At 39.0% G+C, this 25,524-nt stretch overlaps 1 protein-coding gene across 2 annotated transcripts in view; it reads right to left on the bottom strand.

Annotated features, from left to right (window-relative positions):
* The window catches only part of LPGAT1 (lysophosphatidylglycerol acyltransferase 1), a 59,460-nt gene that overhangs the window by 10,651 nt on the left and 23,285 nt on the right, over window positions 1-25,524 (bottom strand). For both annotated transcript variants that reach the window (XM_033055150.1, XM_033055151.2), the window contains 4 exons: window positions 21,816-21,934; window positions 16,813-16,908; window positions 14,467-14,740; window positions 5,785-5,911 (listed from right to left, as the gene is read on the bottom strand). In XM_033055150.1, the coding sequence (XP_032911041.1) occupies window positions 5,785-5,911; window positions 14,467-14,740; window positions 16,813-16,908; window positions 21,816-21,934 (616 nt within the window). The remainder of the gene's footprint in view (window positions 1-5,784; window positions 5,912-14,466; window positions 14,741-16,812; window positions 16,909-21,815; window positions 21,935-25,524) is intronic.

Below are 25,524 nucleotides of genomic sequence, written 5' to 3'. Positions count from 1 at the left end.
GTAACCAGAAATTAGCAACTGCTATCTCAGATAAAACAGAGTTTGAACCAAAGTCTTTGGCCAAAGACAAATGTTATGAAATGGTGCTTCAGTAAGCAGCTCAGGTTTCCAGCCTGAATATTAAGAACAAAGACAAACAATAAAGAACTCTTTTATCTTGAAGCCCAGATGCTGTACAGCAGGTTAAAATTAAACCACATAGCAGCAAGTAAAAAACACACCCACAGAGCAAGGACCATTTTGTTGAGAGTAGAACACTAAGAAAGACTTACTCTGTGTCCCCAAATGCAACTGAGCTGCCAAGCACTATTTTTACTCTCTTCTGCCTATCTGCTGTGAAGAGATAAAGGGCTCAGCAACTGAATATTGTGTTTCACAGAGTATTTCTGAAGGACAGATGCTTGCTTATGCAGGTTTTAAGAGGGTTCACAACTAAGAGAGCGTGTGCTGCCTCAGGACAGAAGTGTAGGGTTACCTGGCTTCACATGGTCTCCACTGTAGACGGTAAGATATTCTTCACCTCTGCCTTCACTTCTCCCTGACCTAATGGGTAGCAGTTCTGTTTTGCCAAGAACACTCCTCCTAGTCTGAAAACATCACAGGAACTTACAAGATACCCGTAAGAAACAACTTTTGAGCTGGCACTTTAAAATGGAGCAGTGAAGTAGCACAGGTGATATCTGCACTGGGAGAGACTAATGGAACCACTACAACACTCTCTGCTTGAATCCATCCAGGCTCTTGTGTGGATCAATAATACTGCCAGAACGCTCGAATCGCTGGATATAAACTGCTGCTTAGAAGTCTGAGAAGCAGCCACTGCTACACCCAGTTTGAACAAATATTAACAGAGTGAAAAACAACTGGTTTTCCAGTAACACTGCACTGGCTGCCACAACTTAGCAATGGTAAGTGCTAGTGTATTTAAAAGCATTTTCAAATGTATTTTTAGATTATCCAGAGTTATTTTTACCAGCATAACATTCTTACTAATGACTGATCTAAATTAGAGATTATATATTTTTTTTTAAATCCTCAAACTTTGGAAAGAAGCCCTTTCTGTACTTGATAAGGCAAAGCTAAACCCTCCTATATTTAAACAAACATACTGCTAATGCCATGGTTCTCTGCCCATCAGATGGCTCGGTTGGCATTTGTGTTTCAAAAGAACACCCTCTTGAAGGAGACTGGGTTCAGGAAGGTGAGTGCAAAGTCTACTATTACAAAACTCCCCACACAGGTGATCCAAAACAGCAGCAGAGAGTCATTGCTCCAATGGCATGAGCATCACCTTGGCTCTACTCCACCTTTGGGTATGCAGGATCAGGAACGCCTTTAGAGGCAAACAGTTTGCTCCTCTCCTCAGGAAAATAAAATACCATCACACAGAACTGCCAAGGCAAGGAATAAGATCAACATCTGAAGCTCCTGGAGTCTCTGGGGCACTTGGATCTTTCTACCTTTTGGGCAAAACTAACCTCACATTGCATTAAAATAAAAGTATCTTTGTTCCTGGTGTGGCAAACAAGGAATTTAATAGGACTGGATAAGAACTTGGCCAGAAAATTCAAGCAGAATGGAAATACCTTTTTTTGCTTCTCATCACAGGAACACCTGATATTCTGTCCCCAGGAAAAGCGGGGAAGGGGCTGAAAGCAGCGGCAGCACCAGCTGCACCTTGGGAAGTGAAATGCAGTGGTGGAAATAAGGACACAGCTCAGTGGAAATCCGGGAAGAATCATTTTCCAGTAATGAAGCATTGCCCTCCAGCTGGAGGTGCCCTCTGGCAGCTGCAAGGTGACAGCAGCTGCAGGACACTCCGGGTACCTGAGGGACAGCAACTTCTTAAACCACTGCACAGATTTGTGTCTATATCCCAAATCAGATTATATTAGAAGAAATGACAGTCCAGGAAAGAAGGAAGGATCTTAAAAAAGAGGAGATGTAACTGCCAAACACATGCTGGCATATGTGAGAATTGTGGAGAATAAGCCACTGATACTGTTTCTCAGAAGACACCAAAGGATTTTCAGAAATATAGCACATTTAGAAACTTTTATCTCTTTTAAGTGGTCCTCACTGGAGAAACAAACTCTCATTCTCTATTTAAATTCTGAAGTTCATGTCTACCACTTTAAGTACTAAATGCCTTTTATCACCTGTCTTACCCTGAACTGAAGTTCTGAATTACTTGCTACTCCATATAAGTCATATTATTTGCTGCTTCAATGGCTCTAAATAAATCCAGGACAGTGGAGGCTGTTAGTAGATGTCAGGCACGACCAAAAATAAGTTACTTGCGTAAAAAAGTACATTAAAATACACTGCCAAACGGGATGCCCTTCTGCAACATTCATTCAGCAACCACAATGCATTTCATCTTATTTATAGCTCGGAGCCTGGCTTATTTCAATAAATCTGTATCAATGCAGACACAAAAATAGAACTTGCTCAGCAGCTGAAAGCTCGTTTCAGCAGCAGCACAGCACGAAGCTGGGAGGGAGAAGAAAGGTGGCAGAGCTGGGAGCAGCCTGTGTGTCACTTCATGCACGGCCACCTCTGCGTCAGCGCTGACTCGGGCTGGCTCTGACGTCAGGGCTGCTGCACCACAGGCACTGTCACACAGCCCAGCATTCAAGGGCATCACCCTGCAAGGAAACCAAGGCAGAAAAGCCAGCCTCACACCATTCCTGACTGAGGGGATGCTAAGCACCGAGCCAACTTCATAGCCAGGCTGTTTTGCATTTACAAGTCTCAGGTTTTGCCAGCAGAACTGCAGCACCTGAGAAATTACTGCTGGAGAAATGTGGTGATCAGCTAAGAAACACCCAGCCAATCAGACTAAACAAGTGGTTGGTCTAAAAGAAAAGAAATAAACCCCAAACTTGACTCATGGCACAGAAATGCAGTGGGAGCTGAGAACAGCAGCCAATCCGTGGCCTTGCCACACGGACACCAAAGCACTCAGCTTATTTCTGCTGAGTGGAATTGTAGCTAGTCTGGATTTACAGTCAACACACACCCCACAATGACCTAAGCATAAAGCCAAACCATTCCAGAAGAGCAAACAAACCTTTCCAACAGACTCATTCATCACAAGGCAGGTCTTATCGTGATGCCTCTTGTCTGACATGCCTTGCACCAGATGGATTGACATCTCCCACAAAAATCCCAGTGCCAACTGCAGGAAGCTCATTAGATATTTTCCTTGAGTATTATATTTCAGAAAGCAAACTGAGTTTTGCAGCACTTTCCAGTAAGTTCTGAGACAAGTCAGTCAGGGCCAAAAAGCTATTCAATAGATGGGTAAAGTTCTCACACCTTGTGTTTTTAGATTCAAACTTGGTCATTGTTCTTTTTTCTAGGCAAGTTTCTTTTGACATTCTGAGGAAAATCAGGCCACAGTTTAGCCTAATTATGAACTTCTGAAAATTGTGTCATTTGTACTGAAAATTGAAGTTTGAAAAGCAAGGTTCAACTCATTATCAAAATTGAGCTTTCAGAAAAAAAAAAAAAAAATTACTGGATTAAACCAAGCTTTCTCTGCCATTTCCACCAGCTAGAAAAGCACCTAAAAATGATAACATAAGGCTCCTTGCTGTGTTCTCTTCTGTTGCTCCCTGAGCAGGATGAAAAAGAAATAATCCTGCAGCAAAGGCCCAGGCTATGAGAAAAGGAAATCACCAGATCTGGAAGTCTGTAAGGCAGAAAGAGACAGGTGGTGATCAAGGGGCACAGCAGAAGGGACTGACTGAGCCATCAGAACAAAAGCAGCTCTGCAGTCTCTTCTGCTCCAGTTTGAGTGGCACAAAAAATGTTCCTTTTTCCCCCACTGCTGTCATACATCAATACCTCTCTCTGGACTACTCTAAAAGGGAATAAGCATGTTTAAATCCTGGTTCTTCTTTCATACAGCACAGATGGCATCTGGAGAAAACTATTCTTTGCTTTTTCCAAAGGGGTGTTTTTTTCCTCCTATTAACTCAGTTAAAAGAAACTACATAAGAAACTATTGTATTCTCTTCCCAGTTATTTAAAAATTACCTTTAAAACGTATTTCAAATGTTATCTCCCAAGACATTCCAAATTACAAAAAAACCCCAAAAAACCAAAAAAAACAAAAAACAACAAAAAAAAAAACCAAGCAAGATTTTATTGCACTAAATGCAGGAGAAGTGAGGTGTAATACCAATGCAGGCAGACTTAATGTACATTGAAAGACAATTTCAGAGCACATCCATGTACCAACCTGCACCCACCTCACAGTGCAGGTGCCATGTGCCTCAAGAACTACCAGGACTGGAGGTCAGGCTGAGCTCCAGCCAAACCCAGCTCCCTGTGGTCTCATTTCAGAGCCATCACACCCCGTGCTCGGCCGGGGCGAGTTGTGGCGTGACTTTCCATTTGGGACACACTTCAACTGCTTTTACAGGTCAGCCATGACAAACAGAGGTTATCAAAAACATCCGTAAAGTAGTGAAATAGAGAAGCTTGCCCCTGTCTAAACCAGTGACTTAGACCCTCTGGAAGACAATAACAAACTTACACCCAAAAATAAAAAATTTCAAGTATTTTTCTTAGAATTTCAGCACCACAAGAACTTAAACATTCAAGTTCAATGCAAAAAAGGTTACATCATATTTATGCTTGTGATCAAAAATAGCTCTGAATATACATTTAGAAGCAGGAAATGAAATCAGCTTATGTTAACATACTGTTGTTTTTAAAGAAAGCATTTTTGGAAATACTTTTCAGAAGAATTCTAAATACATTCAGCTTGCAATTATCCCAGAGATCTGAGAAAGTACTAAGGTGACCTGAATAAAGCACAATGGATATAATGCTATCTTACATAAATCAGGGTGCAAGCATGTTCACCTTCAGGGAAACTTGGAAGGTAGCTTTCTATAAAAAGTAAGGACAGATTTAAACACGGCTGTGGAAAGGAGCTCCAGCGAGCAGCCTGTACTCTGCATCACACAACACTGACACTGATGATGGAGAAGGTCATTCCCACTTAAACTGCCACCCAAGGGATCCACACAAGGATACTTGAAAGCTTTCTGCAAAAGTCTAAAAGCTCTCCAAATAATCAAGAGGGAGTAAGACAAAGTAATGTCATCTGGGGATAAACTGCAACAACTTATTTAGTATAGGTAAAGTGTTAAAATACTCCTGGAGATTTCAGACTTGCAGTTCACCGTAAACTGAACGCAAAATGCAACTTCTCTCTCCATCAGTTTAGGTCTAGAGACAAAGAACTGCTGAGGAGAAAAGTTTTAACAGTCTCCCATCCTAGCTGTCAATGGGAGCTGCAATTTTTTCCAGCTGCTTGTTCCAGTTGCTTTGCTCAACCACCTAAAGTATTCTTTGAATGAAAAAGCTGGCATTTCTTTGTCAGAAAGTTAAATATAATATTTTATTAGGAAATCTGTTTATTTAACAATGGTGATTTTTAATTAGTCATTACCAAAAAAAAAAAAAAAAAAATTCAAGTTGGGTTTACCAGTACCTCAATATTAAAGTGAAAAAGATGACATAGCCTTCAGATGTATTCCCCACAACTGTATTCAACCACAGGACATTAGTCCAAAACTTAAATGTCCCAAGATACAGAAGAGTTACTGAACTTAAAAAAAAAATGTACTGTGTTTAAAAAATATGAGTTGCTCCCTGTGTGAGGCACAAAACACCCCACTGCTCCTGATCCCCCCTATCCTGAAATGACATAAGTAATTTGTGAATACCTGAGTTCACTGTAGGAGGAGCAGGTTTATTTCCTACCTGTAATGTACATGTGTCACTGTTGGTTGTCGGTAGCCAAGAATCCAGGTTTGGATGTCTATAGGTTCAGCTTTGGGATATGCAATGGTTGTATCTATCACCCACTGGAGGCCTTTGGATTTGCTCTCTAGGAACAAAAAGAAAATTCCAGAGTTATTAAATTTTTATATTACTTCATGAGTTGAGGCACAAATAAGACCATCAAAAATCAAATCTCGATTTCATTACAGAGCACTGAAATAATCTTACAAACTTCAGCTAGACCTAGATTTTATTTCATGGTTATTTCTGTTGTTCTTAGGTACCATGGTACACAGAATAGAACAAGTTCACTCACAGGACATCTTGGCCCCAAGGTCAGGTGCTTCCCCCAATTCACCAAAAAGAAAAATCCCAAAATAAACATCCAAGCTCCTTGGTCTGCACTTCAAGCACATTTACACCTGAATCTTTCTAAAAGTCCACTGATGGAGAAACAATCATGCAGATTCCTCAAAGGTTCTTAAAAATATGAGTTGCAAGATGAAGAGGAAAAATTCCACTTCCAGGATGTACTCAGAATAAGAAAGCAAGAAACAGAAGTTGGTCAGTTTTCACAGTGGGGAAGATACTGCACCCACAAGGTTCCAGGAGAGGCTGACACCAGTACATGCTCATAGGCTGTTCAGCTCACTTAGAAACTGAAAAAAGGATCAAAGGAGGTGAAAATATTTGCTATTAAGATGAATCAAGAGAATCAAATCTGTGGATCCTTTCCAACTCAGAATATTCCATGACTCTGTATAAAATCTGAATATAGGTTACAACCAGCAATAGTCCAGGTCATAAATCAACCTAGCCATGACCCCTCTCTGGCATGTCTTCAATTCACAGGTTTGCAGCAGATCTGTAGAGCAAACCAAGAAGGAAGGGCACACTGCCAAGATGGCACTTTGAGTTTAGCCTGTCCATTTTCTCTCTGTTCTGGAGCTGTCTTGTGTTTGAGGTCACATTATGCCCAGGCCAGCAGAGTAATGCTCACTTACTGCTTGAGACATCAGTACAACCATATGCTCACACCACATCAGGCAGTATCTTTAAGGATTAAAAAAGCTGACTATCAGAAACAGCCACCCATGGCCAAGAGCATGTAAGAAGTGTTAGCTTTCAGTACAAAGTACAATACTCTTCAAGCCTGCAGCTGAGAAAGCTACAAAAGAAATGTAACAGAGGTTCACAGGAACACTGTCAGAACCAAGAACATGTCTGGGGATTGACTGTTCACCATCCTTCCCAACACAAGAACAGACACTCAAAATTCAGCCAAGAGGAAAAGTTTTCATAGCAAACAGAAAAATGATTCTTTGTTCAAGGGGAGGGGAAACTATGGGGAATCTCTTGCTAAAGGATGCCAAAGGTGCCATGAGGATCAAGAGGAAACTGAGTAAGTACATGGAGGGTTAACTAACCAGGCAGAAACCCCCACCTGGCTTGGGAAACCCACCACACAGGAAACTACCAGAAGCTTGGAGAATCTGTGGGAGAAGTATGGTGCTTGTTTGCTGTGTTCACACTGTTCCTCTGTAATCCACGGATAAGATGTTGGGCTAGACAGATGTGTGGCCTTGCCCAGAGTGGCCACTCTAATTTTACAAAAGATTTACCACACACTTGAAGAAATCTGCAGCACTCAAGCCTGAGCAGCACTCTGAAAGCCACATTTACTGACTCCAGCCAGAATGTACATGCAAAGACTGGTTTGCAAGTTTCTACCTGCATTTAATTTCATTTAATTTGCATTTAATTTAATTAACTGTGAAAAGAAAATTACAGCAATGCTATCACATGTATCTATCAATTATTTTAACAAGCAGTGTTGTCTTGGTGTCTGATCATCAGTGGAGCTGTACTGCATCTTTACAAATGCACTTCTCCAACAGGGCTAGACAGCATCTCCTAAAATTCAGATTGTGACTTCTCAGCAGCATGCAACATGCTATTTCAAAATCTGACCCAGGGCAAGCTGCATAGGTCAAGCTGATTCAGTGTTACCTTCTGGAAATACAGTATTTTAAATCCCTAACAGATATGTGAAATGAGAACTGGAGGCTGCAGGTTTGCCAGCATCATGACAGAGTGCCTGTCAAGTCTCTCTTAAGAAAAGCACTAACTACAGAGTGCTTCATTTTAAAAGTAGCAATGAATCAGAGAAGAGCCAATATGAAATTAATATTAAATCAAAAGAAGTATTAATTTAGAAAAAGATTTTGAAACAGTCGTTCAAGTTATTATTTTCCCAGATGCAGAGGAGAATGGAAAAAGACAAGTAAATTGCCTAAGTTAAATTGCCTAAGTGAGTAAGCAACAAAGATCATTAATTGCAATTAAAAAGTGCCAGATGATTATGGGCACATTCTCTTATTATTTACAGTAAAGTGTTTCAAAATAATTTATTCAATATTTAGCTGTATTTAAAGCTGTTCTTTGGGAGGATAATGGTTTGCACTTCATTAAGGGAAGACTCCTGTAGTTCTCTGCTGTGCTAATCTCCTACCTTCTGCTTTTGTGGAGAGAGCTGCTGCAGCACTGGATTCCTCAGCCCAGTTCCACACTCATCTCCATCCCTTTTCAGGCAGGGTGGGGAAAAAAACCAGACAGCACACCAGAAACCCCAGGCCAGGAAAAAAAAATTCTGAAAGTAACATCAGCCTCTACAGACCTCTTTTAGAGCAAGCAGGTGTTAGTGCAGCTACCTCCACGTGCTCTCAAATCACAGTATTTGTGCATGCTCTGGTTTAAAATGAGCCTTATATAATCATCCAAGATATCTGACTGCCAAAAAAACCTACATCACCAAGGATTTAGGAAAATTAGTTTTGAAATACATCTTGGTAATTTTTTGGGGGGGGGGGGGGGGGGGGGAGGGGCAGCGGGGTTAGACTGTGTTGCAGCCTGCTCATAAGAAAATTTATTTTAAAACCAGGGTGCTCCGACAGATCCTGAAACTGGAAAAGAAACTGGCAACTGCACAAAACACAAAGCAGTGGCACCTAAATATGTCCAATGATGCTGCTTTCAGGTCTAAGCAGACCTTTGACCAATTTTTAAAATTGAACACATTAACAGGAGCTCAAACCAAAGACTGCTGCATTTTTTATAACATGGTGTGAATCTCAGGTCTGGCATTTGTACCTGAGAAATCAGGAAGCTGCACATACCTGTGCTCAAGAACTCCTCTCACCCAGCTTGGCTTGGCCAACTCAGCCACACCTTTCTGACAGCCAAACTCTTCCAACTTTCTACCCACCATTAAAAGACACTCTTATCTTTCATTTCTAGTACTTACTGGAAGACTGAGCAGCCTGACTGTCAGAGACTTCAGCAGAAGAAGCTGCTGCAGAAGCTGTACTAAAGCTAATCTCTCCAAGCACTGGTTTTTCTTCTGTGGTGTCAGTCTGCTTGCCACTTCCAGCACAGGTAGAAGATAAGGATTTCTCAAACTGCTTTAAAATGTTAACAGTCTGATTCTTTTTGAATAGCACTTAAACCTTCTGAACATGCCCACAGACACCTGCCCTACACAACAGCACCAAAACCATGCAGCAATGATGTACCTTAGTGTAAATGGTACACACTTGCCCTGTGAGTGCTAAGACAAAACTGAACAATCACATGGAACAGCAGCTTTCTGGACTAGACCGAAAAGAAAAAAAACCAAAAATAAAATTTCAACAGCTTCCTAACTCGTTCATTGTTTGGGGTTTTGGGTTTTTTTCCCAAATCATCAGCAGAGGCAAATCTTCACAACTGTCTTCTTCACTGTGGACTCAGTGATATAAAGCTGCTCCCTGTTTACTTCAGAAACAGCTCATGATCAGAGTCTTCAAGGCACTCGAGCTGTCTTCTCAGATGTCCTTTCACAGCAAATACTTGACTGTCTACAATCACAAGTTTATGAGGGTTCAGAGCTTCTCTTCATTCCCCCTCTTTGTCCTCCTTGGGGTTGCTGTTTCCTGAGGTCAACTCCTGCCAGACACCAGACCAGATGGTGTACAGAACCCCTCAAACTCACCAGCAGACTGTCAGTATTTGTTGCTGAGAAAAAGAACAAATCAAACCACTGAGGAAAAAAGACAGATTTCAGCAGGAAATCTGGATGGTGTCCCACTGCCAGACTGGATTCAGAGTGGGAAAGAATGCACCAGGCCAGGTGTGGAACTGAGGGCTGCAGTTTGCACTTGAAAAAGAAAGCATTTGCTCGTCTTCACCAGCACTCAGGTGTGTTTCCCTGAATACTTGCACCACTCTGAATGCAGCCAAAGAGGCTGTTGGCTCTCCCTGCATAGCAATCAGTTCTTGCAACTTGTCCCTCGTTCTCTACTTGTCCTTGTGTGATCAGTTGGATCACTGACCCCACAATTAAGTTTTTTCTCCAAAGATTAACTCTCAGATTGAACATCTTACTCATCATTCCAAGATCTGGACGCAACAAACCACCTGGAACAAAACAAGAATCCTTTTTTTCCAGGGGGAAAAAAAAACAACCATCAGAAGCTTTCTCATGAGTTTTTCAAGTCACATTCCTCACACAACAGTGAATCAAAAAGTTTGATTTAAAAAAATCAATTAGGAAGTTCAGTGTACAACCCTGCACAAGTGAAAATTGACTTTCTCTGAGAAACAGCATCAGAACTGAATGTACTCTGCTGCATTTGAAAACAGAAAGATAAGATTTCACTATGGCTCTAAGTAAGCTCATAGCAATCTCCTACCAGACAAAAAATTGCTGCATGATAAAATAAAACAATTTAAAAAACACACTAGAGCAAGTTTGATCAAAAATAAGCTCTGGACTGTGCATCTTTGAAGATCAATAGCTCCAAATTCCTTTGAATTGTCATGTTTTGGCACTTAGAACATTTTGATAGTTCTGAAACACACAAAATCAATTCTTATTTGCAACCATGTAAAAGACTAAGTGTTGTGGTAAAAAAATTCAAAAAACTGTAAAACAGTCCTGTGAACACACACCTGGGTCACTACAGGGTTAGGGTGATGATGGCTATTCTTCAAGTATTTTTATACTGCCTGTATTTCCATTCTGCTCTCAAATCTTGTTCTGGAATGCAGGTGCTGGCAGCAGTGCTGGCCCATCTGTCCCATCTGGAGGCTTTCATCAGACACCTGAAGTACCTTAAACTCTCTTTTCAGGGGCAGACACCACTTAGCTACATTCTGTACATTATTAGCTTCAACAGTGGTCATGCTATCGAATAATTGTACTTCCTTTCTTATGTTTTTCCATCCTTCTATTAATTTAGGAATACAGTTACATAATTTTGTTAAATAAAGCAAGAGTTTCAAAAGTTAGCCAAAGCAATAACCATTTCATTAGTGTTAATTTAGTATTTACCAGCAATAAGTTAAACTTCATTCCAATGAAGGCTGGTACTTGAGTTTTTAATATGAAAGAAAACTGTTAAGAGGGAAAAATCAAGACAAGAGAGGCTGCTTAGACTGGAAATGTCACTGACAAAGAACTGGTTAGTTTAATACAAGAATTATCAAACAGTAATTGTCTACCTCAGGAACATTTGTTCTTCCTGTCACTTTACAGAGGAAGAATCAGCTACTAAACTGTGGGAAGTTCATTACAACTATAAAAATAAATTGAAAAGGGGACTGGGTATTACGAATACTAGTATCATAACTAAGACAAATGAGTTTTTGGGGTTGTTACCGAACCTTGCACTTCTCAACATAAACCCACCTCTACCAATAAGATGCCATAAATCAGATTCAAGACCTTACAGCAGGACAGATGATGTAGCATTGAGCTACAATTAGCCCAATTCTTCAACTAGGACTTGAAGGCCACAGCTTCAGTGACATGTACATAAATGCCAGCTGGGCTGAGGAGCTGGGGTGTGACACAATCAAACAACTGTATCTGCTAGGTTTGTGTCCAACTGTGATAACAGTATATTAAGAATGAACCGTCTTTTATTATAGTTGCCTTTGTTATCTCTTCTTCTTTCACCCAGTTTTACACATCACTCCAGCTGAGAAAGCAGAATCAAATTTACATTGGTATAAAAGCCACAAGGATAATTTAAAATGAATTAAGTACTAATAAAATTACAGCAGTCCAGAACAGAACTGTGTATCATGACTCAACATTAAAATAGCTACCCAGGAAACTCAACAGGACATAATTTTTGATGAGAACTCTTAATCTGTAAAGCAATTTAACTAAAATCATGTAGGAGAGGAAGGTGAATTCCCATGAGCATCAATAAAGCTTGGTGAAAACAAAAAGACAGTGAGAATAATAAATAATGGAGAAGAAAGCCTATTATAGTAAGTTGAATAATTTGGCAACCCAGGACTCCAGGAACAGTGTTAAGACAGTACAGAGCATAAGAAGTGCTGCAGATGAAAAACGTGTCAAGCAAACCATGAAGTTCAAGTTGAAGTTCAGATGTTTCTGATAAAGAAACCACTTCCCAAGCAAAGGGGAAGAGTTATAATGTACAAAAAGTTTATAGGTAGTCTCTGTGCAAGACCCTGGCAAAACCTTTACTTTATACACTACACCTGGCTCTAGCACCCACAGCTCAACAATGGTCACCTGAAGAGGAGGGAAGCTTGATTTCACTGACACGGGTTTTTCATGTGATTAAAAAAAGGGAAAAGACAGAATAGTTAAAAGTAAAGATATTCACTAACTTTGTTAGACTTCTAACTTTACATTATAACCACAGCAATTTATATAACTGTATTTCATTCAACTGAACAAACATTTTCTGACATGGCAAGAGACCAGTAAAACCATTCAGAAGGCAACAGATTAGAGGAAAAATCTTTTATACAAGGTACAAATCAAGTCCTAATATTTATACATCTCTGAAAGGGAAGTTTTACAATGCTAGGAACAGTTTTGTGTGCTTAAAAGAGAGGACATAAAACACCTCAGTGCCACTATCTATCAAATACTACATTTTCCAAGCATATAAAATTTACTTTCACTTTTCTTTTCCTTCCTTTTTAGTACATTTTCAAGCCCATTACTATAGAAAGAGTGACAGCTAAACCCACGCATTTCATTCCTATTTTTGCCCAATTATCTTTCCTTGAGTAGGATGGACAATATGGTTTCATTTTATTTCAGAGAGAATTCCTTTATTTTAGTACCCACCTAGGTCAACTACTGTCAAATGCTCATTTCTCTACAGTCTGAATGATGCCACTCAAAGAGGGAAAATAAAAAAAAAGGAAGCGAGGTTGGATGTTCAGCTAAGCTGACAGCAACCTATGAATAGGAAAATATAAAACTGGTATTTGACAAGCACTTTTGGTCTCCCTCCAGAACCAGACAACTTAAAATTAATTTGGGGAACTTCTTATCTCCATACCTTTTTAAGACAGAAAGAAATAAAATGGGACAGGCCAAACTTTTCTCCTCAAAGAACCCCAAACTTTTAAACAATGACCAGGGTATTCAGTTTCTCTCTTTCAAACCTAAAATGGTTAATGACAACAAGAGCTTTCTTCAGCCTTTCTTTTCTGAATGTAGCCTGACAGGAAACACTCTGATACATTCCATAGCTTGACTTTTCAGCTCCTTTTGAAATCCTACCTTCACTTTTGCAAGAACATCATCTCAATTTATTTCCAATGTTGACAAGAATAACTTTAAAACTAAAAATCTTGAAGCAATTTCTGTACAAGGGTTCTTGCTAACCCTGAGACTTGAACTTCAGACAGAAAATAATCCAAAGTCCTCTGCACATGTGGTTTCATTAGTAATGATCTTTGTTTCAAATTGCGAAATGATTATCACAATTTGGCTGTGGAAACACCAGCACCACCCATCAATAAACTATGACAACTCCACAATCCATTGTTTCTATAATAAGTAACAGAAATCCACAAGGAAGTTAAGAAAGATCTAACCCTGCTCTTGACATGCCAAGAAGTTAATTTTACAAACTGAGAGATTAAAGCACCACATCCCATAACTACAGATACTATTTATATCCCAGCTATACCTCCCCTATAGCCCAGGCATCCCAGAACAATAACGCTGCAGGAATATTCTTATTCTCTCGTAACTCTTCTGACAAGACAGCCAAAACAATCCTTCAAATCTAGTGATCAATGACAGTTAACTCCAGCAACAATGGGGACAGGCAACACAAAGGCCTGTACAGAACAGAAGAACTTGAACTCAGTGGAAAATAGTTCAGGAAGGGGAATAGAGCATACAGCAGTGGATGCAAATAAACTTTTAAAGCCTGGAATAAAAATAAGAACATAGCTAGCATATTCCAGAAATACTTTTATTATAGCTCCATGCTGTCACTAACCAGTGCAAACCATCAATCTTGCTGAAAGGAGTAGATCACCTTCTTGTTCACCCTGAGAGCCTATTCCAGTATCTGCTTCTCCCACTACGTAAACCAAGCCAAGCACTCAGGCAGCTATATCATAGATTAAATCAAATTAAAACTAAGGTGTTTTTTTTTTCCTCAACATCAAAAATAAAGTTAGCAGAACTATAACTAATTATGAAAACATTAATATAGAATACATTATAAATGTACTTGAGATTTGAAGAGACCAATTCTACACAATGTTTCCCTTAACTCAAATTTCTGACACTTAATTTGCTTTACAGCCATATAGTGAAGTGACCTTTACCTTTTCTCACAGCATCTCCACCTGATGGAGTTCCATTTTCTTGTGGCGCTACAAGCGTTTTCAGAATTACTTGTGTTGCCCCAATTCTTGGCAGGGTGACATGTTTAAGAAATGGCAAATTGTTTTTCTTGGCAAATGCCTGGCTTGTTTCTCTTCTTTTCCTAAGAAAGCCACCCTCTGGAAATAAAACAATCCATTTCCGATTGCGGCTCCTGTAATATTTTTCTAGATGTTCTTTGAGTAACACAAGCTGCTGGTCACGGTGTGTTCTCCCCTGTAAGGATAAAACATTATCTAAATAAAATGATTGCTTAGAAGAGGTAACATCAGACATAATTATTCTGTTTCTAAGGTTTCTCTCTTTTCAGAGATAGAAGTAAGCCCCTGAGACCATAAAAGCAATGTTTTGCTTGGAGTACCTACTGCAGGCCTACAGACCAGGCTTCAGCTGGTTAACCACAGACCTTACTCAGATCTGCACTGCTCCAATGACTCACCCATTTCTCCTCTTTGATGCATTAGGACAACTTCTTCACTTAAGAACAGTAAGGTATGTCCTTAATTACTGCAGAAACATCTTCGGGAACAATCTTTCCTCTTCCCATCCCTGCATGCACCAAGCTACCCAAATTTTCAGAGGAATCTCTTTACATTAATTAGCATTTTTGAGAGCTCCAAAGTGTCTTTGTCAAATCACTCAAAAGACGCAGGAGGGTAAATTTAAAGGTCTCCTTAGCAGAGGTGATTTTAATTCTCTGAAATGTCTACAAAAATGCCACAGACATGGCACTGTTTGGTGGTTAGTTGGATCTTTTTATTTGTCAAAGGAAGGAAGAGGGAAAGGGTGGGGTTGAATGAAAGACTATTTTACTAAAGGTGAGTTTTGTGAAAGTGCTTCTCCTATGTTTAAGTCTCACTATTGCAATTACTTCCAACCTACCACATGAGCGGGAAGGAAAAGGCTCTGCCTGCTCATATTAGTGTAATTATAAAGCAATATAAAAGTCCTCAGTTAAGCCAGTCCTCTCTTATCAGACCACAGGACTACAGGACAGCATAGTTGTTAAGGAAAGAGCAGTGAACAATAACCATCCAAATATTACTAGAGCCTTTCTAGAGTAAGGCAAAGGACCATTACTCACTCAGATGAAGTATTCTGCCACACCCAAAGGCTAACAGCCCAGAAACATTTTATTTACAACTGGCTTATCTTTAGACTCACAATGACATTGTATCTGTGATGTAAATGTCAGCCACTTGAAAAAAATTAGGAAAAGCCTTAGTTTTTGCAGCTCAGCGGTGGTTTGGTTTTGTAACTGGAATTGCAACCCCACAACAAACAAGGTAACAGCCCTTGCCTACCTCAAAATGCGTATATGGTAAATTCTACCTATTGGAACAGATTTATATTTTACAAAGCATCCAACCCTGGTTCTTCCATCCATCCTCTCACAATACACAGTTGTGTGCCTCCAGAGACCTTTGTTTTATCTAATTTTGCCTGATGCTTTCTAACTATGCCTCAAGTGCTAGTCAGAAATCTCACTTTAGCTGTGTACTGATGTGATTAGGTATTTTTAAATTTCATTCTGAGTGAATTAACTTCTTTTCTGTAATGTGAAAATCCATTAATTCTCTCTGTCTCTCCACACATTTTGTGTCCAGACAAAGAAATAAGGAGAGGAAATAAACTGCACTTCACATAACTGGCAACAGGTTCATGCTTTTCAGTGGCCTCCTGAGTTTCTACTTCGAGAATGCAGTTTTATCAACAGCCACCAAACAACAAAAAACCCTACCCAAACTGTATGAAATAATCTGAGGGTCTCACTCTTTAATATTTGAGACGCTGAACTCAACACACATTCTTCCCTGCTGCTCAAATAATAATTAACTTTCAAGAATCAATTAATGACTATTTACACAGGTTCATCACCACCTTAAATTGATCCACTATTATGGCACCATCCTGCCTTTTCTAATTTGAAATTTTGCAATAAGAACAGTGACCTAACCAGAGAGACTCTCTGCATGGCTTCAAGGTCACTTAGGAAAGCTGAGAGATGTGCTCAGAAAGAGAGGTAAAAAGAAATGTCCATGTATTTTGCTTATACACTTCTCTCATAATAGGCTCCCTTCACAATTGGATTGCATAATCATTTGTGTCCATGCAAATAATAAAAATAGCTTGGAAAATAAAGTAGCTTCAGAACAAAGGCCTGCCCAAATAAATATACACTTTACAGCACTGTTATTTCATTGTGCAAACCAATGAGTAAGTCCCATAACACCACAATGTCCCAAACTCAAGGATAAATCAAAGCACTATTATTTGTTTCCATTTACCTGTCTTATAAAGAAGTCTCCATGGATTAGAGACACAATTCCAAAGTTTGTATACTTAAAAATATGATCCATCAGCCACATCATCTGACGGACAACCTGAAAGGTAAAAGTAAATTTTAAAAATGAGTGAATTATCAAGTGCAGAGAATTATGAATTATGTATATACCAGTCACATGCTTGTCACTCTTACAACAGCAATAAAACTAGCAAATAAATAGAATAAGGTCCTTTATGCCTAAAATATAAAGCAGCACAGGTGCAATGCTTCTCCCTCGAGAGTAGGATTAAATACCTGCCTTTTTGTTATGTAATGTACAGTTCTACAACATTAACCATGGCAGAGCAGCCACATGTATCCCTCAGAATTTAACCAAATCCTGCTGCTTGTCCCAGACAAGCAGCACAGTGGGAAGGCAAAAATAGGTTGAGCCCATCAATTCACTTGACCATCACTTCTTACAAGACAGTGAAGGCAGCTACTCCACCTGTTTAGTCCTTTGAGGTTTAAAATAGGAGAATTACTCCCAACAAAGTAAACAACAGAAGAGAAAAGCTTCTTTTCTCACAAAGTCTTTTTCCTCTATCTCTCCTACACGTTTTGAGAGGGGTAAGAAGTGGTTCTCCAATTTTCTAGTCCCTGTGTTATGAGGCCACATCACGACTGCTGCCAGTTCAGTGAACCTGAAGTCATGTAAGACAGTACTCTTCCATTCACCACTATCAAAAAAAGAATATGAAGGACTGTGACATTTCCCTGGTGATCAGATGATCATTCAAGCACCTTCTGCTTTGCATCTTTCTCACGCACTTTGAGGCAAACTAAAGAAAGCAGCCTAAGAAATAAAGGTAACATGCTAGGATAGCATCCCTTCCTGTCTGCCAGTGGTATTCCTTACTAGATGCTACACATCCAAAGGACCAAAGGCACACTAAGTATTTGTGAGTGACAAAAGAAAAATTAGTTCCTAGATACAATTTCTTACTTGAGACAGGTATTGGTGAAATCATTTATCCTACAGCTATCTCCAAGTTTGTGCTAAATAAAAGTGAGGATCTTAAAGCCAAATTATTCTCTGCAGACATTAACATTCTTTCCATTTCAGTAAATTAAAAAGCTTTATAGAAAAAAAACAAGAAAGAAAAGGTGTGCCCTAAGGACAAGAGCTAAAAAAAGCATCACTCAGAGCATCACTCTTGAGGCACTACAATGAGCTCATGCCCACGCAACACCCAAAGGTGACAGGCTGGTGTAGGGAACCACATCCTTTGATAAAAACACCACCAAAATTTCACTAATGATGACTTAGCCTGCAGCAGTACTCAGGCCTGCCAGTGTTCATCTACTGCTTTGGCATTTTGACAACTCTAGTTCTATTGTATCAAGCAGAAGTTAAACCAACATAATCTAGAGGAAGAGAAAAGCAAGTTTAATACCCTGCTTTGCTGGAAAGAAAATGTGTCTTTTGAGGAGTCAATACTGGTCCCAGATGTTCTACGGCAATCCAGGACGAGGAATTCTTGCCTAGCAGTGCTACAGCTTCACCCCTACCATACCACTTGATACTGACCTTTTCTTTAGTTGATCACTGCTCTTCAGAGTCTGACGTCCATCTCACCTTGTTTTAGGTGACACAGGGCTTCTAACTAGCATCCCTGAGCTTCCTCAGTCCTTGTGAGGAGTGATGAGATTTTATCAAAGCTAAGTGTGACACGCAAATTCTAACTAAGACACACACAGTCTGCTGTGTGTGGGCTGCAAAGAGAAACTTCAGAGCCCAGTGATCATACATCTGCCTGTAAGCCTAGGCAATGGTAAGAAGTACAAAGAGAAAGTATTTTTATGTATGAATTAATATATACTCATATTAACATACCAAATCAAAATAGCAGTTCAAAGAACAGGACACAGTTATCTTGTCTGCAATCAAAAGGCAAACAAGATTAAAGGATATTCATTTTATTTTGCTACCAAGGGCAGAATAGAGGACACTGCAAAATTTTGTTGGTAACTCTTCTATGTAGTGACTCTTCTATTTAGTACCCTCAGGAATGAAACAGCACTTACAATACGAGCCTCTTATCACTTGCATTTCAAGGAGGTTTAAACAAAGACATTCAGAAGTGTTTTGAACACAAATTCATAGTTGTTGATGGTTTCAAAGAACTTTTGGAAGCACTTCAGGTCCTTTTTCCTTCATGTTTCCTTGTTAAGTAAGTTTAGAAGCTAGAAAAAGCTTTCACCAACTATATTTGAAAAATCCAGGTGCCTCCTACTCACAGACTCCACTTCAGTCTACACAGATTTCATAAAGCAACATGGATAGACTGATTTTCATCTTTCAAGCACCTCTAACTTAACAATGAAACCTGAGAAAGCACGACTTGAAATCTGCAGGCAAACCACTGCAAGCTGCACTTGTGTCTCCACTGCACCCTTCCTGGTACCTCTTTCTGGTCCAAATCAGAAAAAAAAACCCATATTTATCAGTCCTAATCCAGTCAGAAAGCAGAAACTTACTGATTTTTTAACTCTTATTTTCACAAAGAAATTGGAACAATTTCTCAAACTTTAATAAAAGTGTAATTAGGTCACTTCTGGTTCACCCGAAACTTGGCTGTTTGGCTTATATTATGGTATAAAGTGTTAATCAAGCAATGCCAATCCAGTCCTTCCACTAAAATTCTAATTTTTAGCTAAAGTTCCACTTGTCTAATAAGAGATCATTCTTTTCTTATTCATGTAAGTGAATCTAAAAAATCAAAACACGTGTGCTGAGATATTTCTATATCTTACTGCTTCGTGAGATTAAATTTACTTAAAACAGATAGGCTACACTCTCACTGGTATATATAAGCATTTATAAAATGCTAGAAAAAAATACCATCATGGTTCCTGACACCACTCTTGGGAAACACTGCCAAATTGCAAGACTGTCTCATGAGTTGGCCTCACCACACAGAAAAATCCAGAACTCTAAACTGAACACTTCTGATGTTTAAATGAACTTTTTTTTTTTTAAAGCAGCATTAAACTCTAAGCACTTTCAGATTTTGGTCTTTCTGGTTTTGGTCTGTACTGGCTGGCAGAATCAAACAAAAGTTCTGGACTAGCACAAACTTAACCCTCCTAAGCAAAAAAAAAAAATTTGAAAATTACAATCTTGTTGACAGATGAGTAGCAAGCTTGTGAAGGACTCCATGTAAGGTATAAACTGGATATAAGGAAAGCTGACTAATTTAAGCATTTGCATACTGTATAATGATTATTTCTGGACAGGTAGGCTTATTTTTTTTCCTCCAGTACTTTCACAGTCACGCTAAGTAAAGACTCTTTAGAAATACAAAGTATGCTATTTAAAAGCACCTGATCCAGCAAGTTCTAGCAAAGATAAACTATCCTGATCTTTCTCATTTTCAGCCACTTGTACTACTTATGCTGCATTTTAAGCATGCATTGAAGCTCATACTGTTTTAATTCTTTATTAGCTAAAAACATCAAAGCCATACTAAGCTCTGGACATGTACATTCCAAAAGCAATGACTACAATTATTAAGAGAAAAAATAACGATTTTAGGAATTTTCTGCTTTTCTGAAAACAAGCAAACCTAATAATTTCCATGAAGATTATTTGTGATCTCTACCCTTTTCTCTATTTTTAGCATGACCTACATTCACTGAAACTTACTCTATCTTGACTGAAATGCTTAAGCTATGGGGTACAGGATAAACATGACTTAGATTTGTATCTATAAACTAGTGATCAAGATCATATGCCATACATATCCACAGGACTACACCCTCACAGTCATCTTTACCACAAGATTGACCAATGTACAATTTTGATGAAGGGAATTAAAAAAGTTTATTCTGTCATTCTACTCATTTGGGTAGAATACCATTTATACCCAATTCCCTCAATTCCAAAAGAAACAAATGCAATCAAAAGTACTTTTAAAACAGCCTGCTCTAGGCTAGAGTAGAAAGAAAGAAAGAAAAGTCTGTGCTCCATCTTGAGTAGCATTTTCATACTTTGTGAGGTTGGGTTGTTTAAAAGGTTCTTTTATTGTTTGTGGGTTTTTTAATCAGCTTTGTTGTCACAACCAAGATCTGGAAAACTTTCTTAAAAAATGGTAAATCACTGATAAAGGTAAGTGTACCTGTAACTATATTAATTTGCACTACAAAAAACAAAAAGTGCCAGTTGTGCAGATGGAACAAAAAGCAGTTCTTACTTCTTCAGGGTATGATGAAGGAAACAACACAAAGACTCTTCAAGAAAGAAGACAACACTAAGACACATACAGCTGATGCAATTTTTCAGCTTGACAGGTATGCCTCCCACCCTTTGTAGCCTAATCATGCACACATGTCCTTCTTCCTGATTTGAATATAAATTTTATCTCTTGTTTAGATCCTATGCTCTTGTTTCCACTCCTTCAATATGAATTTTCTGAACAGCAATGCATGAAACAATTAACAGTAGTTACACTTCTCAACAAGTGCTTATGGGCTTGTGAAATAAGAGCTCAAGGAATTTTGACCTTAGCTGATGGCTTAACTTTGGCATGCCCTCACTCCTACCAAAATCCTATACTATACATGGCTTGCTCTAACTTTGAGAAGAATTCCATGCTGGAATAAAGTCATAACCAAAAAGCTAGAGCTGTGTTGGTCTGAGCAAATTTGGCTTGAGTTGCACAAGAGCATGAAGTGAGAGGAAAAACTCAAGTGCACGATTCCTGAGAGGAGATTTGCTTCCCCGTGCGTTAACCCTGAGCGGATGTACAGTGACTCAGCTCACACCTGACCTTCTCCAAGGACAACACTCAGGGTCTGTACCTGCTCTAAACTACTGGTGTCACACTGGTCCAAACCCAAACAGAAAGCTCCCAACTGAGATGACCTGGTGGGTTGACAGCCCAAAGTGAGCCATTAGGGCCAATCAGTCCCGAGGGAACCCAGCACACACAGCAGCCACCCCCTGCCCCGGGTGTAGCCTACCGTGCCTTTATCCTGAAGGCACATCATCAGCGTGCAGACGTCACCCGTCGCTTGGTGGTTCACCAGCACCATGGCTTCATCTTCTGACACTGCTTTAACATCATCACCCCATTCCACTACTATTAAAAATAAAAAAAATAAAAGGTACATTTAACAACGAGCACATGAAAATTTTTCTATCAACAAAAAAACCCAAAACGACCCCACACCCAGACTATAATCATAAAGAAACCTACACCCTACATGTCAATTTAAATTGGCACATAGCACCAGGCAGGAATATTAGCAAGACTGTTTTTCCAAGCAGGGGGTATCCAGCTTAGTTTGAAATTGCATGCACAGAATAAGTACAAAACAAAAATACTCTACCAGAACATGTGCAGAGAGATTGATCTTTTTGTGTAATTATACCGTTCTATATTTAGGCTCTGAAAATTACATAAGCATTTTGACCCAGCTTTCGTATTCATCTATCTCACCTCATTAGATTAAAAAGAAAATTATATTATCAACAGTGGGTTTTGTTGGCCAGGCTTGTTTGTTTTTTTTAAACTTAGCAAGTCTTTTTCATTTCTACACTCACTGTTATTATTCTACTGCAGTAAAAGCAAAACAAAAAAATCTGTATTTGGATCATTAGGTTTAAAATGCTACATTAAACAAACTCATTCATTCAAATCTAAACAAGTTAGCTATAGGCAAGGACGTGGGTTCAGAAAATGCTGCTCAGATGACAGAATCTATTAGTTAATATTTTGTAGACCAAAGACCAGATGCTCCAGCGGCAAGAATGATCTCAGAAGGAAGATACAGTTGTTTATCATCCAACACACTGACTACCAAAGCCATACTGAGATAAGAAGAGGGTTTAAAATTGATAGTTCCATCATCATAAAGTAACTAAGTGGAGAAAGGCAAGATTGCCTCCCAAAGAAGATAGGATGGGAAACTAGGAAATATGTGCTGTAAACTAAAGACCAGAGTATGTCTAATGCTGCTGGGGCAAAGAGACAGGTGAGTAGAGTCTGTCTTTCTTCAGTGAGAGGGATGGGCACTGCAGTGCAGGGTAAAGGAAAAAGGCAGAGGAGCTCTACGAAGTTCCAAAAGAAAAATAAGATGCATTGCCTGTGCATGTAGGATATAACTTTTCTGTGTTTGTTCCATACCGTAAGTGGTTCCTACTGGCTGTTGTTTTCAGTTCTGACAACAAAGGAAGTATTTCACCTGCACTACTGACTCTTTTGTACTGTTAGAAGTGCTTCAGGCAGTGAAAAACTCTTGGCACAGGCCAACTACTTCACTATCTGTCTTTTAATAGATGGTTTAACTGATGCAAAGGTAATAGGCTACGCACTGAAGACAAGAAGCAATAACCCATGCATAGCTTCCCTGTCCTTGAAGAAATCAATTGGTATCACACTTTAGAAAATTGCCACTTTATTACTTCCTAACAGTTCCAAAATTAGTACTGAATTGAGACTTCAACACAAAATAAAAAAATAAAATGCTGTATTTGGTCACAAGTAAATAAAATCAAACTAGAGATATGAAGGTGAAGAGGACTACTCATTCCATTATGTTTAATCTACTTTCCTTTCTCCAGGAAAGCTAAGCACGGATATTTCCTTATTTTTCCTCATCATGAATTTGGAAAATCTCCTTTATCCCTCCTCCTCACTACGCAAATTCCCTGCAATGCCCTCTCTACCTCCACGAAAGTTGGGAAATGTTTGGCCATGGCATCATAGTTGACTGCACACCTTCCTTATCAAGTATTTCACATATCTCACTATGGCAGCATCCCACAGAGCAAGACACTAAGATGAAATGAGAATTGTTTTAAATGGAAATGAATCAACCACATACTGACTTGGAAATTTTTACTGCAGTGTTTTTATTAAGCAGCTAATATACAGTAGTCTTACTGAACTGTGGTTTTCTAAAAGTAATAAAAACTAAGCACTAAATATATCAAGTATCTACAAAATCACATTTCTCACAAGTAGCTCTAATTGTTTCCAAATAAAACTACTTTATTTCTAGATCATCAGAGAAAATAAATGCATTCCTTTACTACAGATATTTCCCTGGAACTTAGCAATTTAATGCTAATAATTTAAACTGTAGAACAGTTTAAAATGAAGCTCCTCAAAAATGATTCACAGATCTAACTTTACAATGGATTAAAATAAAGTTCATGACTGAAAGATACAAGCCATGAGAAGCAGCATACAATTGAAAACAACTAAAGAGCACTTAAGAAGCTTAATTTGCTATTAAAAAGGTACACTTTTAACATACATGACTTTGAAACTTTGAGATAGGCCCAGTCAAAGAGATACAGGGGAAAAAAAAAACCCTTATCTTGTTACTGATTTTACCTACTGCTGTCAAATACAAGAGGATATAAAACAAACAAGTAGCTCACAATGCACTAAAACGCTTCAGCTGAGAAGTAAGAAAAAGGTTAGCTCTGTGATCCTACTCCAAATGCAAGGCAAAGAAAAATGAAGTTGGATTTAATTCTTCAACTGATTTACTCCACTCATTTTACCTATCAACCAGCCAGGCTAACAGGTCAACTTCTGCAACTCAGCTGACAGGTAGAGGGTTATTTAATCCCAGTGTATCAGCTCAAGCTTCTTCTATTCTTCCCCGTGTGTCATTCCTCCTGAGGCAATCAGGCTGTCTCTTGTGCTTAATAACGCTTTATGGTCAATTGATTGACCTGATTATCAAGGAGAAAAGAATCACTTTGTGCAAGTCCTTCACAGAGCATTTCTGGATTGAAAAGAGAACAGCAGACCACAAAAGTGTGCAGAAAAAACACTGCCCTCACTGCAGTTTTTTTAAGAAGAAAAACCCAAACCCTCAAGTCTCTAGAATCTGAAGATCACGGTGTCCCTTGAAATTCAGTAGGGGGAACAAATGCTTCTCTTCAGTTCTCTCCCCACACAAAGGACAACCTTTTGCTTTAAGAAATACCTGCACTATTACATTCCTCCACTGCAGTTGAAACACTGAAATCAAAACCTCAGCTGCATGGCAGCAGAACCAACAACACTGCTTTGCTCCACTGTAAGACAAAAAACAGCCCAAAGACAAGTATTTGTCACTCGGGGACCTGAGATCCAGCAAACTTTCCTCCACAGCTCCTTTCTATTGCCAGAGCACATTTTCTAAAGACAGCAATTCTGTCTACAGCCTGAAAATAGTCAGATTTCTGCAAATGCAGTTTAACATAGTAAAATAACATAAAGGGAGGAAAGACAGAGAAATTATTTTAATGTTAGCTGTAAGAGAGACTTCACTTGTGACTTCAGGTTATGAGCAAAAGGCTTCACCAGGAAAGGGTGAAGAGAAGTTTACTTGTAATTACATGAGCCCCAAGACAGAAATATTTATCCTTCTCTCATAAAAAAGAGTCCAAGATGTAGAACATCAAGAAAACGTTTCATCTAATGAGCTGCAGACTTAGCTTTTTATGAGCTAGTCCTTATAGAGCTTCAAGAAAAGAACAAAAGTAATAAAAAATTTTCCATCATTTTACTGAACTATTACTAGCTGTTGAGAGTTCTCAGAACACTTGGCTACTTTGCAATCATGTCCTTAATGTAACTGTCTGCATGCAAGTAATGCTATGAATAAATACTCAAGCATTTCAATTACAGTATGTTACTAGGCTGAGCAAAGGACTATTAAGCTAACT

Source organism: Catharus ustulatus, chromosome 3 (genome assembly GCF_009819885.2).
Source record: "Catharus ustulatus isolate bCatUst1 chromosome 3, bCatUst1.pri.v2, whole genome shotgun sequence".
NCBI lineage: Eukaryota > Metazoa > Chordata > Aves > Passeriformes > Turdidae > Catharus > Catharus ustulatus.
Note: the sequence above shows the minus strand (reverse complement) of the source record. Positions and strands in the feature narration are given on the sequence as shown.